The 19,661-nt window shown below is 40.8% G+C and overlaps 2 protein-coding genes across 3 annotated transcripts in view; one reads left to right on the top strand and one right to left on the bottom strand.

Annotated features, from left to right (window-relative positions):
* TPPP (tubulin polymerization promoting protein) overlaps window positions 1-13,675 on the top strand; it is a 105,887-nt gene extending 92,212 nt beyond the window's left edge. Inside the window, exon 4 of the mRNA XM_077810896.1 lies at window positions 13,481-13,675. Coding sequence (XP_077667022.1) covers window positions 13,481-13,675 — 195 coding nt within the window. The remainder of the gene's footprint in view (window positions 1-13,480) is intronic.
* The window catches only part of CEP72 (centrosomal protein 72), a 67,258-nt gene continuing 60,953 nt past the window's right edge, over window positions 13,357-19,661 (bottom strand). Inside the window, exon 15 of one of the 2 annotated variants that reach the window (XR_013345248.1) lies at window positions 13,357-13,677. The gene's annotated coding sequence lies outside the window, so the exon portion shown is untranslated. Of the gene's footprint in view, window positions 13,678-14,801; window positions 15,912-19,661 lie in introns of those variants that run through there. The other variant, XR_013345249.1, reaches the window with a different exon arrangement.

Here is a 19,661-nt window from a genome sequence, read left to right on the forward strand (position 1 = left end):
AAGTTACAGAGAATCCATCATTTACTTTAGTTTAAACCAGCAAGTTACCCATGCCCCATGCTGCAGATGAAGGTGAAAAAAACCCAGGGTCTCTGGCACTCTGACCTGGGGGAAAATTTCTTCCCGACCCCAAATATGAGAATCAGTTAGACCCTGTGCATGTGGGCAAGACCCACCAGCCAGACACCTGGGAAAGAATTCTCTGTAGTAGTAACTCAGAGCCCTCCCCATCTAGTGTCCCATCACTGGTCATTGCAGATATTTGCTGCTGAGGTGAACTGGGCACTGGCATGGGCCTGCTTGAAATGTTTGTGCTGAAATAAACGGCAACAAAGTTCATGAAATATCTCCGTATCACACTATTGCAAAGGATACTACATAGTCCTACTATGCTGGCAGAGCTATGCTGCTCAGTACCACCCAATAAGAAAGGAAAATCAAAATAGTCAAGAAAGCTCTAGCATGTGATCTGAGCAGAGAAATATTAGTTATAAGTTGTGCTGCAAGAAAAATGGGAGTTAAATACAAGACTTGTTAAACAGCTTTAAAATATTTTGATTAAATCCACAAAACCAAAGAAAGCAAGGACTTAAGTCTTAAAGTAAAACTAGCGCATGATATGAGCCATGTGGACATGGGAATGTTAAGGGCAGAATTCTCAGTTTTATATGGTCTGTTCTTAAATCTATTTCCCCCCCCCCCCCCACTTAAGACTGTCAGACCCATAATGTTGTTCAGTGTTTTTGATATTGGTAGAGATACTGTTAGATAGCTTAGTCCCAATAGATAGGTTTTGTGTAACAAAACCAAGTTTTACAAAGCCTAGTGTTGATAGATTTGTTTATTTTTAATATCAAGTTTGGTTGCTTTCCTCCCCTCCACCCCATTTCCCTACTTCTGTCACCCAAACAATGCAGCATCTGGCCCAGTTACACGGGCTTATTTATTTTCACTATCAAAACTGCGTGAAATGCAAAATGAAATAGACAGCATACAAGATAAAAAGTAACCTAGGACCAGTTTCTGGAAGAGTTTTAAAAACATGCTTCAATTTAAGTATCTGAGTACTCCCGCTGAAGTTAAGACAATGGGACAATTCACTTGCTTAAAGTTAGGCATGTGTTCAACTATCTTACTGAAACTGAGCCCAGGTCTTTTAATTAAAACTTTAATTTTAAACAGTCTTTCCAAGGAGAGGTTTTGGGACAAATGCCAATACACAGTCAGAGTTTCTGGAGAAGAGAGACAGATTCAGAGAGAGCAATCTTCATAATCCTTATAGTACTTACTAGGTTTTTACAGGATCTTTGAAATCTGTGATAACTATAATGTTGCTGCAGTTCTAAGGTTGGGTTCGATTAATTAAGAGCCAAATCTTGTTTCTGTGTAAAATCAGCAGTAACTTTGCAATTGACTTAAATGGGATGTGTTTCACCCTTTATCGTATTTGACATCTGCCAAAATAATGTTACATTTCAGCCTCGCTGGCATGCTTAACCTTGTGAACTATATTAACTAACTCACTACTTACTTTGATTTGTATACATTCTATAAAGCTTACTCCAGGCCCCTTCTAATCTTTGGTGTTGTCAGTCAGTAGGTACTGAAATGAGCACTGGCTAATAATGCACACATACCTGCTTCCTGCATGTGTTGAGGGGCATTGAGTGGTTTGCAGATGTACAGTGTAGCACTGTGTAAGTGCTTAGTATTCTCAATGAGATAGGCCAACACAGTAGCGGTGGTAGGGAGGCAGAATGACTCTCCCCTGCATTGCTCCCTCTTGTACCTGCAAGTTATTGCATAGATAACATGGGAGTAAGGGGGGTGGGGTGGGGTGGGGTGGAAAAAAATCAAACCCGGGGAAACGAGGGCCGATTTGAATTAGTTTTTATTCCTTATGCAGGACTTCTAAATTGATACATTTAACAGTTATGCTCTCATAAGTGAAACTCAGATGGGATCCTGTGGCTCTTAAAATATGCTGTGAGGAGCTCTCCATCATTGCTTTGGGCAGGGTTCTGATCGAGGTGGCGCCCAGTTTTTTTCCTGTTCCCCTGAAGGTTGAAGGAGGGGTCAGAGCGTGCCTGTTGTTCTTGGTGACCAGGAGGTGTTAACAGATGCAACAGCCCGTAATATCGTGTAAACCTGAGTTGGAAGCTTTCCACAGTAGTCTGTCTACTAATCTAGTAACTCCAGATACTTTCCTCAATCATCAGGTGTCTAGGAGAAAAGCTTATTCTGAGAGCTAGTAGCCAGAATGACATTTAATTGAGATACAAAGTTGTTTACAATGGCACGCAGAAAGGATTTGATCCAGCCATCTCTTCATGCCAGTCTAGTTTAATTTGAGATTTACCACCGTGCAGAGAGGAGCAATACGTTTTAAGACATTAGTAGAGAGGCCAGTGAAATATTTTCCAAGAGTGACTTTTTTGTTTTATGCTTTTGGCTGTTCATGTTTTAACTGATTTTGTGTTTGCGTATCAGGGCTGTGCATTCAGTTCTGCTGAAGACAGAATTAATCTGTATTTCTTGGTATGTGTATCTGATGGTCTTTTTAGGCTTCAGGGGGCCATTTTGGGGGCCCAAATAATATTTTGGGCATATCCCACTATTTCAGTTGCTGGATGATGTAAATAATATGAAGTGGGACTCAGGTGTTGGTAGACTTCAGTGGAAGATCAAGGGCTTTTGATGGCTTACCTTCTTGGGTTGAATTTTGGCTGAGGTTTTTTGTGGTGGGGCACATCTATTTTAAAGGACTGCCCATTCTTGCTTAGGGAGATCTCCGCTTCAGCAGTGAGATCTACAAGTCCTTGCTTTTGAGATTGGAGGGTGCTATAAGGGATTCATTTCTTTTTTCTTCAGAATGTTTTTCAAATGACAAAATTATCTGTTGATTGATATGATTGGAAAGACAACAGTTGGCAGCCAGATACTAAGATGAGTGGAAATGTTGATCTGTATCCTGGAATGTGAGCTGCATCAGCATTCCTGTAAAACATTATAAAATGGTTATGCATTGCAAACAGATGTGTTGGAACATTGATTTTTGTGCAGGGGTTTTCCCTCATGTTGGCAGAAGCATGGAAACTGAAATTGCAACTGATGGCTCAGATGTTTGGGATAGTGACGATAACTGAGTGAGGGGAAGAGAGGTAATTCTTGGGAGTCCAGAGAATGTCATAAATTAATTCCATTCCAATTTTGGTAGTGAAAGATGTATTTTGGGAAAGTGCCTGTGACAAATCAAGATGACCCAGATTTTGTCATGGGTCTTTTGTGTTTCTCAGCACTTTATCTACCCATTCTACACCAAGCAGCTCTCGATATTTCAGAAAATGCCTTAGGCAGCTTAATTTGGCAATCCAGAATGGATTCTCTGTAGAAGGGCTAGAAGTTTAACTCTGCTCTGCTGGAAAATGCTGGATTCAATGCTTACTTTCATTTTTTTTTAAAGTGGAGTTCTGTTCAGCTTTGTTCTTTTCTAGGTTTACATGTGCAAATCGTATATAGGTGCAGATATATAGGTACGTGCATGCACACGCTTTTTTTGTGATTGAAAATATTCATTAGGGGCTGGATCATAAAATGGTGTCGTGACAACAGAGGGTCAGTTGTATCTGAACTATTGTCTTGAGAATAATTTACTTGGAGGCACCGTATAAATAAAAAACCAAAGTGTGACTAATTTATCATCCAATTCAAGCAGTTGGAAGGGTTGCTAAATTAAAGAACAGAAATGTTTGCCTGCTCTTCAGCTAAAAACCATCATTGTGAAGGAGAAGATAGGTGGCTTGCTAAGTGGGTTAAGTAGCACTGTATTTAAAGTAACCACATAGTTAATTCAAACACAGTGCTACTTTTTGTTTTTTAGGCACAGGCGGGGACAAGCACATAACTTCATACCTCTCTTCAAACGTTAGAAGATGTCATTTACATCAGAAACAAACATTGACCCAGAGGCCATACAGCAAGAAGTAAAACTCCTTTAACTTAGCGGGATGGGGAGGTCATTTGGGTGCTCCAGTTGAATAGCAATCCTTGAAGCATTGAAGAAAAAGGGAAATTTAGATGCTTTGGTCTAAGGGTTGGCTTCTCTTCCAAGTTGTGTCACTATAACACCCAAGTATCATCCTTTTCAGGCTGCTGGACAACTTAACCCTTTTTCAGAAGAAGGGGTTCCTGTCCACTTTTAGGAACGTGATGATGAATGTATTGGGAAGGTGTGAACTACAGACCTGTAATCCCCTCACCAGTAATTGTAAAGCACTGTCTAAAATTCAAGTTATCAGGCTGAAGTCCTGTTTGAACTGATACCCCTGGCCCATGTGGGATATAAAATCAGTTTACTCCCAGACAAAGAGATACATGGTTCAGATTAAAAAGAAAAGGAGTACTTGTTGCACCTCAGAGACTATCAAATTTATTTGAGCATAAGCTTTCGTGAGCTACAGCTCACTTCGTTGGATGCATGTATGAAGTGAACTGTAGCTCACGAAAGCTTATGCTCAAATAAATTTGTTAGTCTCTAAGGTGCCACAAGTACTCCTTTTCTTTTTGCGGATACAGACTAACATGGCTGCTACTCTGAAACCAATGGTTCAGCTTGCATCGTAAAATTTTAGACTATAAAATGTTTCCTAGATTGTAAACTCTTTGGGCCAGAGATCATACCTTCTTCTGTATTTCAAAAGAGTCTACTCAGAACAAATAAAGGAGTAGAGTGGATAAAGTTATAGCCCACATGGCAAAACAAAATCAGAGCTAAATAAATTTGCCATCATCTCAAACATGCATGCCATTTACTAATGTGAATTTAAAAGAACTCGTACAGAAGAGTCCATACAGGGGCAACACAACACTTTGATAGAGCAAGTTGCGTACACAACAGCGCATATAGGGAGTTCTGTTGAAATTTGAAACGTCTCATAAGCCAGCTGAAGAACCTGTATAAATATCCTACAGGTTTACTTGTAACAAACTAGTGTCCACTGGATCCCTGTCACAGGGTCTATGCCGGCACTCCCACTTTTGTGCCTGAACTCTGTGTTTAGGCTGGTATAATAAAGAGTCCCACCACCTTCTTCAGTGGTTTCACCTTTGTGTCTTTATTTACAGTGTTCTTGTGCAGTCCCAATTCCCTCAATAACAATCACACCACAGACCCCTCCCAGGGTCTTCTGGCTCTTGAGGTTCTTTCCAGTAGGTAAGGAGACAGAGAAACAGCCCTCCTGTCTCCTCCCAGGCCAACAACCCCTCACTGAGGTTTTCTCAGGGCTTTTATAGCCCCCCCCAGTCTTTAGCCCAGCTGTTCCCACTCGGCCCATCTTGTTGCTCTGAGCTAGCCCTCATTAGGGCTTACAGCTGGGCTCCCTGCTGCATACCTATGTCTCTCTACCTGGCTTTTTGACTAGAGAGCTGTCTGCAGCCAGCATTTTGGTATTGCTTTAAAGGGGGTTTTACCCCTGACCTGCCACAATCCCTTTCATTTGAAGGCAAGATTTCCTCTTTTCCTTGCTTGCATCAGAATAGCAGGGATGAAGAAGCAATATGAGGGACGCAGTTTGGTTTTCTGGAGGCTAAAATAAGTCTCTGTAAACAACCACATGCTTGCTTTGAAAAAAATCTTCCCATTCAGGCCCCCTGCGTTATGGGTACTTTGGATATTTTTTTTTTTAGTCCAGGCTTAGTATAAGTGTAGTTAAGTCAGAAGCCTAAAAAGTTATTGAAGATCAGTATTTCTATTGGACAGCTTAATTCTTTTAAATACCTGGATATATAAAGAACAGTTGACCTTAACCAAATCATGCTCTGTGGTATCTCCACTGATCTCTGACAGAAGAGACCTGGAAAGATGAAAGTCCTTGTCTTTGTAGGAAAACAGACCTGCTTGAAATGTACATCTTACCATGATAGTTTTGTCCACATCCTCCCAATCTCACATTCCACTGTCATTTGTTTCATGGATGTAGAAAAGTATTTTATTCTTATATTAACCAAGAATTCATTAGAAGTAAATGAGTTTGGCCAAAGGAGCATCTTGCATTTCCTAAATCTGTATAGCAGCGAGTCTGAAATTCTCTGGGTTGATCTTTTGATAAGGATGAGAAACCCATTCATTAATCACTACAGAGTGAGAGCAAATTAGATTGTGGAAGGAACTAAATCTGCCTATGCTATCTGCCTATGTTTTCAAAAACATGGTCTACACTGAACTTCACCGTTTCTTTAGTGTTCTGTTAATGTAAGCAAAGCATTTAGAAAACTAGTAAGTGTAGTGGGAGTAGTATCGTCTGAGTGTTCATCTATCTGAGCATCTACAAATTTCACAATCTGTGAACGTATCTGGACCAAGAAAACCTGGAAGACAAAGAAATGGAAACTGATGCTATTGTATTATTATCTCTAATGTCTTTTGAAAGAAATATGAAAAATATTTAATAAAAAAAAAGAAATATGAAATTGCCAAGGTAGAATTGTCTGTCTTTTGGATGTTCACACTTCTGGAAGCATGGTGGACAGTTTGTCTCTTGGGAAACTGTGCTAACAGAAGGCCAGACAGGCTTGTCATCACCTGCTTATAGTACAAACAAGGGTGGGATTCTTCTCAATACCTTCAGATACAACTGGCGAAAAGACCTTTGCATTACTCAGTTAATTTGCAAAAAGAAAAGGAGTACTTGTGGCACCTTAGAGACTAACCAATTTATGCCACAAGTACTCCTTTTCTTTTTGCAGATACAGACTAACACGGCTGTTACTCTGAAACCTGTCACTCTGTCAGTCTCCATGGATGCTACTTTTATGTTTCTTACATATACTTCTTGAATCCCCTGGTGCTGGAACTGTTCTCAGTAGATGGCTCCAGCTTGTGATGGAAATGCACATAATGGGTGGGATCACTATTTTCTTCGTTCTAAGATCGTGAAATTGATACACTGTTTTGAAGGCTTGTGGCCTGATTTTTCAGAGGTAATGAGCATCCTCATTTTCCAATGGCTTTACTGGGAATTGTGGTTGCTTGGTGACTTTGCAACATGAGAGTTTAAAATCATTAGCAAGTTGATGTGAAGGCCAATAGCAAAGTTCACAGATCTGAATTTAGTGGAAAACGAGATCAGTGGCTTTCAAACTTTGTTTCTGGGGAGTTGAAGAAAATTGTTGATGCCTGTGACCCAACAGAGCTGGGAATGAGGAGTTTGGGGTGGGCTCAGGGCTGGGGCAGAGGGTTGGGGTTCAGGAGGGGGTCAGGGCTCTGGGCTGGGGGTGCGGGCTCTGGGGTGGGGCCGGGGATGAGGGGTTTGGGCTGTAGGAAGGGGTTCCAAATTTGTGGGGGGCTCAGGACTGGGGCACAGATTTACCTCTGGCAGCTCCCAGTCAGTGGCGCAGCCGGGGTGCAGAGGCAGGCTTTCTGCCTGTCCTGGCACTGTGGACCATGCTGCTTCCCGGAATCAGCCAGCAGCAAGTCTGGCTCCTAGGCAGAGGAGCGTGACTCTCACCTGCAGGCACCGCCCCCCCCTGCCCCTGCTCCCGCCCCTCCCCTCTCCCCCCCCCCCCCCGGTTTCCAGCCAATGGGAGTTCGCAGACGGTGCTTGGTCGGGGGTACCACGCAGAGCCCTGTGGCCCCGCTGCTGGCTGCTTTGGGGCGCAGCGCAGTGCTGGAACAGGTAGGCACTAGCCTGCCTTAGCTGGGCAGCACCGCCGAGGGGACTTTGAATGTCCTGGTCAGCGGCGCCCACCAGACTGACCCAGCGCTTGACATGCTGCGACCCAGTACTGGGTCATGACCCGAACTTTGAAAAATGCTGAACAAGATGATTAGAGAAACGAGGAAGAGTTGCTAAATTGTAGGATGGGGCTGTTTTGTTACATCTATTTTGATCTACCACACTTTAGAGAGAGTATTGCTACAGCACTGAAAACGGGTTTGACCCTTACTGATGAAGTATGGACCTTTCTGTTGATGTGCATTAGACCTAGCATTGGGGTTCTATGAGGTAACAGTAGAAAATTGTGTAGATACCTGGGGAAATAACTCACAACATGAAGCAAGTTCCCAGATAAATGAATGGCAACTTCTGAAAACAAATGTAGCAATATTGTTTGTGCATTGTAACATTGACATTGGAGAAATTCTGCACTGATGTACACTTTCTGCAGTCCCATTGAAACCAATGGGATTAAATAAATTGTACATCTGCTCAGAAATTGACTTTGGGTGTGTGTGTTCCATCTGAACTTCAGCAATCACAGGGCTGGAATTGAGTTATATGGACAAGTCTGCTAAATCTCTACTTATCACTACTGTTTTTTTTGTGGGGGGGGAGGAGGTGGGTGCGGGGGACAGAGTTGGGAGTGGAAGGAAGAGAAAAAGTTGGAGAATATCATTTTTCATCCAACTCTTTAATTTGAGATGTGCCCTTACAACCCATCAGAACTGAATTCTGTCCTGCGGACTGATCTGCTGAAGTTTAAGGAAGTCACCTAAAATGTAGAGGGCGTCTCATGACATGAGAATGTATAACTTGTGGAAAACCGAAGTTCGGCAGAGATGAAGATGAGGCAAGTGCTACACAATGTGTGTGTTTTAAAACAGGGACAGTGATCTTAAATAACTTCACAACTGCAAAGATTGTGTCTTGCATTGGGATTATTTCTGTTTACAAAACAAACAGCCTTAATTGTTGGTAGCATCCTGTGGTGTGCGGGTAAAGAACTATTTTAGCAACAATGTTCTATAAACACATATGGGAAAAAACTAAGTTTACCCCTTTGACTACTTACTAATAAGCTTTGCTTTTTGCAAGTTTCCAACCCTTACAGCCCTTGCTTCCAGTATCTGGGGAGATTGAAGAATACTTTGGCAAGCATCACAGCTTGATTAACTTTTTTTCTGCTTACTTGAGGTCATTCGCTCATCCTACAGACCATACAATCTGCTCCGGCTTCTTTATATTTTTAATAAGCTTGGGTCAGCACTGTCCAAACAGGCAGGAGGTGCTTGTAGCAGGAAGCTCCTGGCTCTCACTTACAGAGAGGGAATTAGGGACCTATAAATAAACCTAACCAATAAATGCCCCAAATGTATTTTGTCTTACAACCTGCCCTTTGCTGATATGCTGCTGCAACTGTTGTTCTGAGCACCCAAGGCGCTGAGATGAGGGGGTTCTCCCCTCCACTTCCAGCCTATATAACAGATGGGGACACATGCTGTTGCTCACCAACTGCCTAATTTAGCTGTTCCTTAGACTGAAAATCATGTGTCTATGGGTGGCGGAGGATGGAGAGGAAAGGGCCATGTGTTTTGCACCAAAGCCCTGACTAACCCTTTGCTCACACCTGTTGCAAACTCCATGCTCTGTGTAATTACATTGGTATTTAAAATTATTTTTTGGCAGTTATCAGTGTTTTTTGGCCCACTGAACTCTTTACAGCAAGTGATGTGGGGGCTGGAGGGGAGACTTGACTATACACAGGAGCCTGGGTACTCCACAGTAAACTGGTCCTGAATTCTGCAGCAAGAATCCCTGGCTTTCTCCTGCTCCTGACAGGCATGTCATGTCCTGAGACTGCTGCATTTGCAGTAGGTGGTAATGTATTGTGTATGTGCTGAAACAGCTCTACAAATAATACACATGTATGCAAGCATTCTACATGCGGTGCAAGGTGGATATGGAACCCATAGCCCACACAACGGTCTTGTTCTTACAATCCCATTTCAAAAACACCATGTGTGGTGGTCTGCCTGGAAGAAAGCAGAACTGGGTTATTTGCTACAAGGAAATTAACAAGCTAACTCTGTGCCTGAGGTCTAGCATGTCTCCCATATCAGTCAGCTGTGAATTAGGACAGCTGCAGCAGTGGACAGTTGTGGTCAGCATTAATACAAATAGCTGTGGAGTATCTAAGCTGCCCACACTCCAGCATGTGACTATCTATATACAGAGTACATGTCAGATTCACTAATGCTTTGGGTACATATTAACAACAGTAAGATCCCTGATGGGCATCAGGCCAAGAGTCCAACTCTGCTGTCCTGTTGTCTGAGCTTATTCATTTTATTACACTTTGGTTTTGTCTAGCTGTGCAGCTGAGGCAAGTGCTGATGGGGGTGTATTTCCTACTATCACTGTGACTGCAGTGTACTGGTGATCTGTGATAAATCAGAACAAACAAAATAAAGCCCCATATAAAGTAATGCCATGCCAAAACACACCAATAAAATATACATATTTGCAAGATGGCTTCTTCCCAGCCATCATTTTCATTTCTGTATGAATCCAGGGGAAAAAAACATTTTGGAAGCTCCACTTTACAAGATAGTAGGGAAAAAAGGCCCCAAATATCTTTCAACAAAATTATTTGAGAAATAAATGCTCCAGAAGCCTCATTCTTGCTGCTGTTACCAATGTTTTCTGTAATGTTGGCCTATCTCCACATCAAAACCAAGCCCCAAAGTTGCACTGTAGAACATCTTATTGTGTACTAGTAGCTGAAAGCCCATCCTGTCTCCCCAGTGTAATTAGTAAAGTCATAAGTATAAAAAAGCTGCAAACTTGAATGATGTTTGGGATTATTGTGTTTGCTGGTTGTGGCATTGTGTGGGTGGGTGTGTTAATTTGTGAGGGGGTTGTATTGTTTTGGGAGAATTGTGTTGATTTGTGCGGATGGCAGTTGGACCAAGTAATCCACCATCTGTGCAGTCTCCCTCATACAATCAATGAAATTGTTCCATGCAAACTCACTGTAGAGTAAGGGTGGTGATTGGTTGAGCTACCTCTGATCTCGCAATGGTCTGACTCTTGGCATAGCCCAGCTCATGCCTTACTGTAGCTGTATACTGCACAGGTATAATTCATAAAGTCAAAATGGCTGAAAACTTAAAAAGTGGACAATAGCAGACCAGGAATCCCGGTGATGCTCGAACCTGGTGATATTCTGAACAGAGAGCCCTGAACCGCACTTGCAGCAGTTTCCATCATTTCAGTGACTCAACAGACATTTCAGGTGTGTTGGGTTTGTTTGCAGGGAGGGGAGGGGAGAAGTGTATACATTGGTTTATTCAATATCTAACAAAAAGTTTACATAATTTTTAAGGCCACCTCCACTATGTTGTTGTTATGTTGCACGTCCTCATCAAATGTCGTTAGTCTAAAGCAAAACATAATTTGGAAACATTCAGCTTCATTATTTAATTGGTGATGGGGGCACGTTGCTCTCAGTGGTGGAGGGGCCTTGACATTGGAGTCTGTATCTGCCTTTGGTGTACTAAAACCTGAGTGTGTTGACCTTTAGGACAAAGTGAAAGTAGTGCTTTTCTTCTCTCAGCTCTCTTGACAAAGGGGGTACATATTTGAGTTGTGTTGTATTTAATGGAAGTTGTTTGTCTGCTAATGTGACCAGATAGACTGGTCACATTTCTTCTAACAAAACTATTTTTTGTGGAGAAATCTCCTTATTTTTCTTTATTAAACAAAACAAAGTTGTCCTCCATTAATTTTTTTCCCTTATTTAAAAAAAAATGGAAAACAACTTTTGGGGTATTTTGGAGGGGTGGGGTGGAGAGATAGAGGGTTGTGAATTTTTTTCTGTTCTGTTTAGTTTTTATACTGCACTTATTGCTGTAGTATCTGAGCGCCTTCCAGTAGTGCATCTAGCAGTGTGATTACACATCGGTCGTAGTGTTTGTTCTCTCATCGGCTCCCCAGAGGGAGAAGCGTGTGTGATGGAGTGTCTTGGTTTGATAGGGTGTTGTTATTCTTAAGTGTACCTGTTGCTATGTGTTTATAGTAGAGAAGGCAGGTGGGGAGATCGTGATGGTCCTTTAGTTCCTGGGAGAGTTCATCCCAGGAACTGAGACGACCCCTAGAGAAGGTTCTGTTTCCTGCACAGAAAAGCTTTCCTCTTGTTGTTGAGAGTTCCATTGTACCAGAGGAGAGTAACTGTCAGTTACGGCCGGCAGTCTTGTAGATACCCTGAGCCCACACTATGGCGCTTTGAAGATAAGGACTGAGACCTTGAACTTGATTAGAAATGCTCTGGGAAGCCAGTGTAGAGGGCGGGTCTGGTATGCTGTCAGTCACCTGTGCACTGCAGCATTTTGTGCTGGCTGAAGTTTCCTAAGGGCTGAAGGTATATTGCATTGCTGAAATCTATCCAAGAGGTGGGTATTTTGGTGATTTTTATCATTTTTATTCCCAATGTTATCAAAATTATTATCAACACTGGTTTGCTGAAAAGTGGGTTTAGATAAAAAAAAAGTTTGATTTTTTTTAAGTCTTTCAAAAACTGCAAACAGAAACAACTTTGAAATTATGAAATCTTTCGTGAATTATTTTTTTAGATTTTTTTTTTTACCAGAATGTGTTTCATGTCAAGAATCCTTTGTACTGTAAGTTTTTGTAAATCAAGAAAGAAACCTAAAAGACAGCAAACAATTGCATGTTAACTATTCTCTTTTGTCCTGAAGGGGGCTTTGTCTCAAAGAAAGCACTTTCTTTCCCCTAACATGCACTGGACCGCACAAAAATAGTACTGACACTTTGTCTTTAAAATACGGAATAAACAATTACTAATTCTGCAGCACCCGCATAAGAGAGGTGAGCAGTATTATTGGACATTGATCATCTTAGTGCCAGGTGCATCAACTGACCACACCAAAGATGTCACACCTTCTCTGTCTTCTGCCACAATGCAAAAACCACAGAGGTGTAAACTGGGGGTTTGTATTTTTTCTCTTCTCCTCTGACTTAACTATAAATCTACAAAGCTAAATTGTCCAAGATGGCCACTATCTCACCTCCGCTTCTGGTCACAAATGAAGTTCTCATGATCCCGCATGGCTTTGTGAAACACCTTTTTCTCTCCTTTCACCCCGACTGTTGAGTAAAAGCCAGGTCACCTATTTCTTGCCCAAAAATGTGGTTTTAGTGGTACCACCCCCGCCTTTTGCCCAGTAGCCAGAGCACTCACCCAGGACGTGGGAAACTGAGGTTCTCCTAGTCTCATGTGGAGCAGGGATTTGAACCCAGGTCACCTATCTCTCAGGAGACTACCCTAACCATTGGGCAATAGGATATTCTCTCTAAATCTGTTCTGCTGAAGCTTTTCCACTTTTTAAAAAATAATTATGTATTAGGCCAGAAAGAGTGTGACTCCATAGCCTGATGGGTAGGGCACTTATCTGGATATTCATTGGAGTAGGGACATGAATCCAGATGTTCCACCCTCCCCACCCCAAATAGGAAGCCACTTTTGAAAATTCATGCCCAAAGCCATTCTGTACTCCAATTGGTAACTAATGAAGTCATTACATCCAGTGCCACAAAACTAACATTTCTCATTTATTTTTGGTCTGTTAAAAGGCATCACTACTCTGCAGTTCCGATATCAACAGTAGTTAATGATTTATAACGTTAAAAGTAGTTTTCTTTTCAATGAAAAGTATTTTTTTGTGTTGTCTTTCTCCCAATAGAAAACCATTTCATCTCCAACTGTATCACGACTTACAGACACGACAAAATTCACTGGTTCCCACAAAGAGAGGTTTGATCCAAGTGGGAAAGGAAGAGGCAAAGCAGGACGAGAAGACCTGGTTGATGCGTCGGGCTATGTGCCTGGGTACAAGCACGCAGGCACATATGATCATAAAGTACAAGGAAGCAAGTAAGCCTGGGGGGGTTAAAAAGAGAGAATATACCTGTAAGAATGATGTAGATGAATCCCACATGTTTCAGTTATCATGAATGTGAAGACTATGTTGGCGAGAAGTGTTTTCAGGAACTGGAACTGATTTCAACATCCGCTGAGATACTTGCAAGCACAGCAACACTTCATTACATTCCTCATGCTTACATTGGCAAAAATATCAAATACAAAGTTGTTGAGCTTTAGACAAGAAACCAAATGCAAGGGCTGTTCTACCACACTTAGTCAATACTGGTAAAAGATCTCAAACATTCCTAAATGTCCAGTTCTTTCTTGGGTATAGAAGAAAACCACTCTCCAGATAGTTGAAAAGAGGGTCACTGTAAATTTTCCTGTGATAGCAGCCTTTCCAAAGAGCACCCCAATATTTATGTAGTTTGATTTGAATACTTATTTATTTGAAAGATGTCTTAAAGAGGATCCAGCTCTGTCCTCAAAGACAAAAATTCAGTATTGTACTAGTGGGAAGTAAATGGTTGTAATATAACAGGTTGCTATCCTGAAAAGAAATAGATTTTCCTAGACCACTGGTGAACAACGAAAGACTTATTCCTCCTTGCTGAGACTATTTAGGTTCCAATGTATTTGTCAGCAGAAAGATGTGGAAGATACTAGCCTTTGTCTCTTTACCCCCCAAAGCCCAGGACTTCTCAAAACCAATACTGTACTTCCTGCAAGTTACCGCATGTATTGGTAGCATGGTTCTAACTGAAACCACAGAACATAAAAGGCGCTAATGTACTAACATGATCTATGGAGGAGCTAGATATATTGCTAAAGAAGTCGTGATAGAAATATTAATCTTGGTTGCAATCTGGTTTTTGGTCTGCACAGGGCAAGTGAAGGGGGCATTAAGATGATGGATTATACGTTTTAAACTTTATGTTAAGTGTGAGCTAAACACCACTGATCAGAGTTTCATTGAGCTAGGCACATATTCTCATGCACATGTACACACATACACAGGCACATGCTCCTTTTTAAGTTGCGACTGCGTTAAGGAAGGTCTGGGACAGCTCTGCAATACAGAAGTTCAAGTAAGGACAACTAAATTATCACCACAAAATAGTAATTTGTTAGTCCTTTATTTTACAGTTAGGTGCGTCTCACCCCCTCTAAAGATATATTACGAACGTTAGCTACATTATTTGTTAAGTGTCCTATGTTTGAAGCTAGGGGCTCTCTTCTCCTCTTATTTGGACTGTCCAGTGTAAGTCAGGAATAATTCCTTGAAGGCAATCAATTTCTACTGGTTTAGAGCTGCTGTAAGAGGAGAATCAGGACCACAGTCTTAATGATCTAACAAACTGGCCACAAGTATCCCATATATGGCCACCATAACAAGTGGTATTAATTGATAAATCACTGAAAAAATCTCACTCATTTGATATTGCTTAAAAAGTAAGGAGAAATATCCATACAGAAAAAGTGCAGGGGCTCATTAGCTGATCTCTATATCCTACATGTGGTTATTGATATTCCACAAAGCAGAATAAGCACCACAATGTATAATATAAAATGATAAAGGAGGACTTTTAGTTGGGTATTTGATTACAACCATTTAAAATTCTGCTTTGCTTTCTATTAACTGAAGTTCAAGCATTAACTTTATAACTCCAGATAGTACAGGGTAATCACTTCTGTTGCCTCTCTGCCACCATCTGTGTCAGGGTTCTAATGTACACCGAACAGGTAGCGTTAGTGAGCTACTTATATACAGTAAGCAGTAACATATGCTAGTTTTTCATGCAGGCCAATACCCTGTATTTGGCAGATGTCCAGACACTGAACACAGGTTCTCATCCTTTGAACAGACGGTCTTTTAAATTCTGCTGACTTTCTATAGAACTCTTTTTTGTAACTTTGCCACCACTGACCTTTCAAACCAACACATGAACGTGAAACCAAAATAACAATAAATAAAGAGAAGAAGTCCCTCATGGGCTTGGAATTTTTTGTTTGTTTGATTATAGTTTGTTTTGATTTTGGTTTTCAGGAGAGAGGGAAGTCTGCGCAACCCAGTGCATGCTTTTAAAAGGTCTTGTTTGTGTGTTTTCCGCTTTAAGCCCTCCTTGGTGGCTCTGGTTACCTGACACAATTTTACAGATACACCAGGACTGTCAGTGTGTGGAAGTATTTGTTTGTGAAGCCTTTCCAAGCGTTTCAAAGTTATCCACTTTTCCTGAACCATCCAGTTCCTGGAAAAGGAAAGGTTATCCTTTTACACATCATACTGGCTACCTGCCTTCCCCTTCAAGGAGAAGTAACAGCATAAACCCACTTTCAGATATTTGTTATGGCCAATTAATTCCAGAAAAGCAGTGGAACACAGAGTAACTGGTAAAGTGTAGACTAGAGAACACATTCCTTCCTGAAATGTCCTATAAAGCTTCAAATCAGGATAGTGCTCAAGGACAGTCATTTTACTGCAACGGATGTGTAACAAACCTTGAATTATTTGTAAAACACTATCAAAGCTGAATATCGCAAAGATCACATTAGCGCTGTCAATTCATTTCAGTTAACTCATGCGATTAACCCCCCAAAATTATTGTGATTAAAAAAATTAATTGCGATTAATCACACTGTTAAACAATAGAATACTAACTGAAATTTATTAAATATTTTTGGATGTTTTTCTACATTTTCAAATATATTGATTTCTATTACAACACGGAATACAAAATGTACATTGCTCACTTTGTTATTTTTGATTACAAACATTTGCACTGTAAAAATTATAAAATAGTATTTTTCAATTCACTTCATACAAGCGCTGTAGTGCAATCTCATTAATCGTGAAAGTGTAACTCACAAATGTAGATTTTTTTTTTTTGGTTACATAACTGCACTCAAAACAAAACAATGTAAAACTTTAGAGCCAACACATCCACTCAGTCCTATTTCAGCCAATTGCTCAGACAAACAAGTTTGTTTACGTTTACAGGAGATACTGCTGCTCGCTTCTTGTTTACAGTGTCATCTGAAAGTGAGAACAGGCATTCGCATGTCACTTTTGTAGCCAGCGTTGCAAGGTATTTACGTGCCAGATATGCTCAACATTCGGATGCCCCTTCATGCTTTGGCCACCATTCTAGAGGACATGCTTCCATGCTGATGACGTTCGTTAAAAAAATAATGCATTAATTAAATTTTTGACTGAACTCCTTGAGGGAGAATGGTATGTCTCCTGCTCTGTTTTACCCGCATTCTGCCATATCTTTCATGTTATAGCTGTCTCGGATGATGACCCAGCACATATTCATTTTAAGAACACTTTCACAGCAGATTTGACAAAACGCAAAGAAGGTACCAATGTGAGTTATCTAAAAATAGCTACAGGACTATACTCAAGGTTTAAGAATCTGAAATGCCATCCAAAATCTGAGAGGGACAAGGTGTGGACCATGCTTTCAGAAGTCTTAAAAGAGCAACACTCAGATGTGGAAACTACAGAACCCGAACCACCAAAAAAGAAAATCAACCTTCTGCTGGTGGCATCTGACTCAGATGATGAAAATGAACATGCATTGGTCTGCACCGCTTAGGATCATTATCAAGCAGAACCCGTCATCAGCATCGACACATGTCCTCTGGAATGGTGGTTGAAGCATGAAGGGACATATAAATCTTTAGCGCATCTGGCACGCAAATATCTTGCTACAAAAGTGCCATGCGAACACCGGTTCTCACTTTCAGGTGACATTGAAAACAAGAAGCAGGCAGCATCATCTCCTGCAAATGTAAACAAATTTGTTTGTCTGAGTGATTGGCTGAAGTAGAACTAAGTGGACTTGTAGGCTCTAAAGTTTTACATTGTTTTATTTTTGAATGCAGTTATTTTTTGTACATAATTCTACATTTGTAAGTTCAACTTTCATGATAAAGAGATTGCACTACAGCACTTGTATGAGGTAAATTAAAAAAATACTATTTCTCTTGTTTTTTACAATGCAAATATTTGTAATCAAAAATAAATATAACGTGAGCACTGTACACTTAGTATTCTGTGTTTGTAATTGAAATCAATATATTTGAAAATCTAGAAAACATCCATAAATATTTAATGAAATGGTATTCTATTATTAAAAGCATGATTAATCGCGATAATTTTTTTTTAATCACTTGACAGCCCTAGTTCACATGGCTGTTGAGAGCCTGACCTGAAGCCAATGGGATCTGCTTCAAGCCCAAATTGAAGGCCAAGTCCTGCAAGTTGCTGAGCCCCATCAACTCCTGTTGACTTCACTGTTCATCACTAGGAAGTTGCCTCAGCTAGTGTGACAGGCTGTACCCACCTCCTGCAGGGTGAGGTGTAGGAGCTATTGCATCTTTGAAATGCTGCTGATCCCACAGAGTGTCAAGGCTTCAAAGAGCACTGCTGTGCTCTACTGCTGCCCAAATGTGGCAGGGCACAGCAGTGAAGAGATTTAAAGTTGTGGCTCTGGGTGTTTGAGAAGCCTTACAACCTAAGGGTCTGACTGTGTGCAGGAGTTCCATGTCTGGAGTGTGTGTAGGTCCTGACCCTAAGGCTAGTGGGTGCAGGTCATAGTTACATGCTGAAAAGGAACAGACCTATTGCACTACTCCTTGTTGCATAGACAAGCTTGATAGCACCAACAACACTATTGCTATAGTTACTGCACACTACTTCTGGCTTACAAATAGGCTTGGCAGAATTTGATTTTTATTTTTTTCTAATTTCATCAGATATCAATATTTATTTTAAAGCATCCCCTTCCCCCCAATTTTTGTTGATTTTAAATTTTCCCAGTTGGGGGTGGTCAGACCATTATTTAATGACAGTTGATGTTGCAAGTCAAAAAAGTTAGCTTTGCAACCATTAAAACACAAATTGTAAACATCATATGTCATAATACGCAAAGTAAATATCCTTAAATCAAATTCTAGTAAGTTCTCAAGCAGCATTTTTCTTACGTTGCCTATTGATAAATGTTGATGATTATCTATGGCAATATTTTCTGTTGGTTTGTTTGTGTGCAGTAAAATGGATGTTTACCAACATTTAAAGATAAAACTTGAATCCTTCCAACCCTACCAAAAGTTCCTACCAAAAGAAACATGCTCTTATCCAAAGAGCACTGAAGTCAATGGAAAGTCTCCTATTGACTTCAATGGGCTTTGGATCAGGCCTTAAGAAAATAACACCAACAGCAACATTATCGGTTGACAGAAGCATTTCTGTATTTCCTATTAAAATGTTAAATGGATATTTATTTTAATATTTTTTCCAATTGTCAATTTTTAAAAGCCAAATAGAACAGGTGAAGAAAAGTTACTTTGAAATGAGGATGAAGAGGGAAGATAGTAGGAAAGAAAATCTTTTGTGATGAGTCTTTTCTCTGCTGCTAACTGGAGGTGAGAACACAACAAAAGAGTGACACTTACTTTCTGAGAGTCAGTGTCTGCCTAGCCCTTACAGGCTGGGAAGGATGCAAAGAGCCTGCCCCTTGTGTAGCCTGCATGAGGGCTAGGCACAGTGGCAGCCCCTGCACTTGGAGAGCAGGGTGTGCGGAGGATAACAGCCACATGTGTAGGAGGCAGCAGGCTGCACCCCGTTAAGCGGTGTAGAAGTAGGTGTGCTTCTATTGTACACCATTACTCTAGGCTGGGTAAATGGCATGGTCCCTAGGCAGGATTTGTGTACACTGCAGGTTTTCTGCTTGTGATCTTTTTCCATGCATCTAAGTCTGTTACATCTGACTGCATTCTTGTCAGTTTGATTTGAAGCACCCAATGCTTCTCAATTCACACACACACACACACAAAAAAGTCACTGTACAAATCTTGCAGTCCTCATCTTTTGTTTTCATTTATAATTTGATTTTGCATCCTTTGAAGCTCATAGTATTGAAACATAACAAGATAATTCAAATGTGGTATTGCAGATATCAAAATCTATATTTTAAAAACAAATCGAACACAAT

This window comes from Eretmochelys imbricata, chromosome 2 (genome assembly GCF_965152235.1).
Source record: "Eretmochelys imbricata isolate rEreImb1 chromosome 2, rEreImb1.hap1, whole genome shotgun sequence".
NCBI classification, from domain to species: Eukaryota; Metazoa; Chordata; order Testudines; family Cheloniidae; genus Eretmochelys; species Eretmochelys imbricata.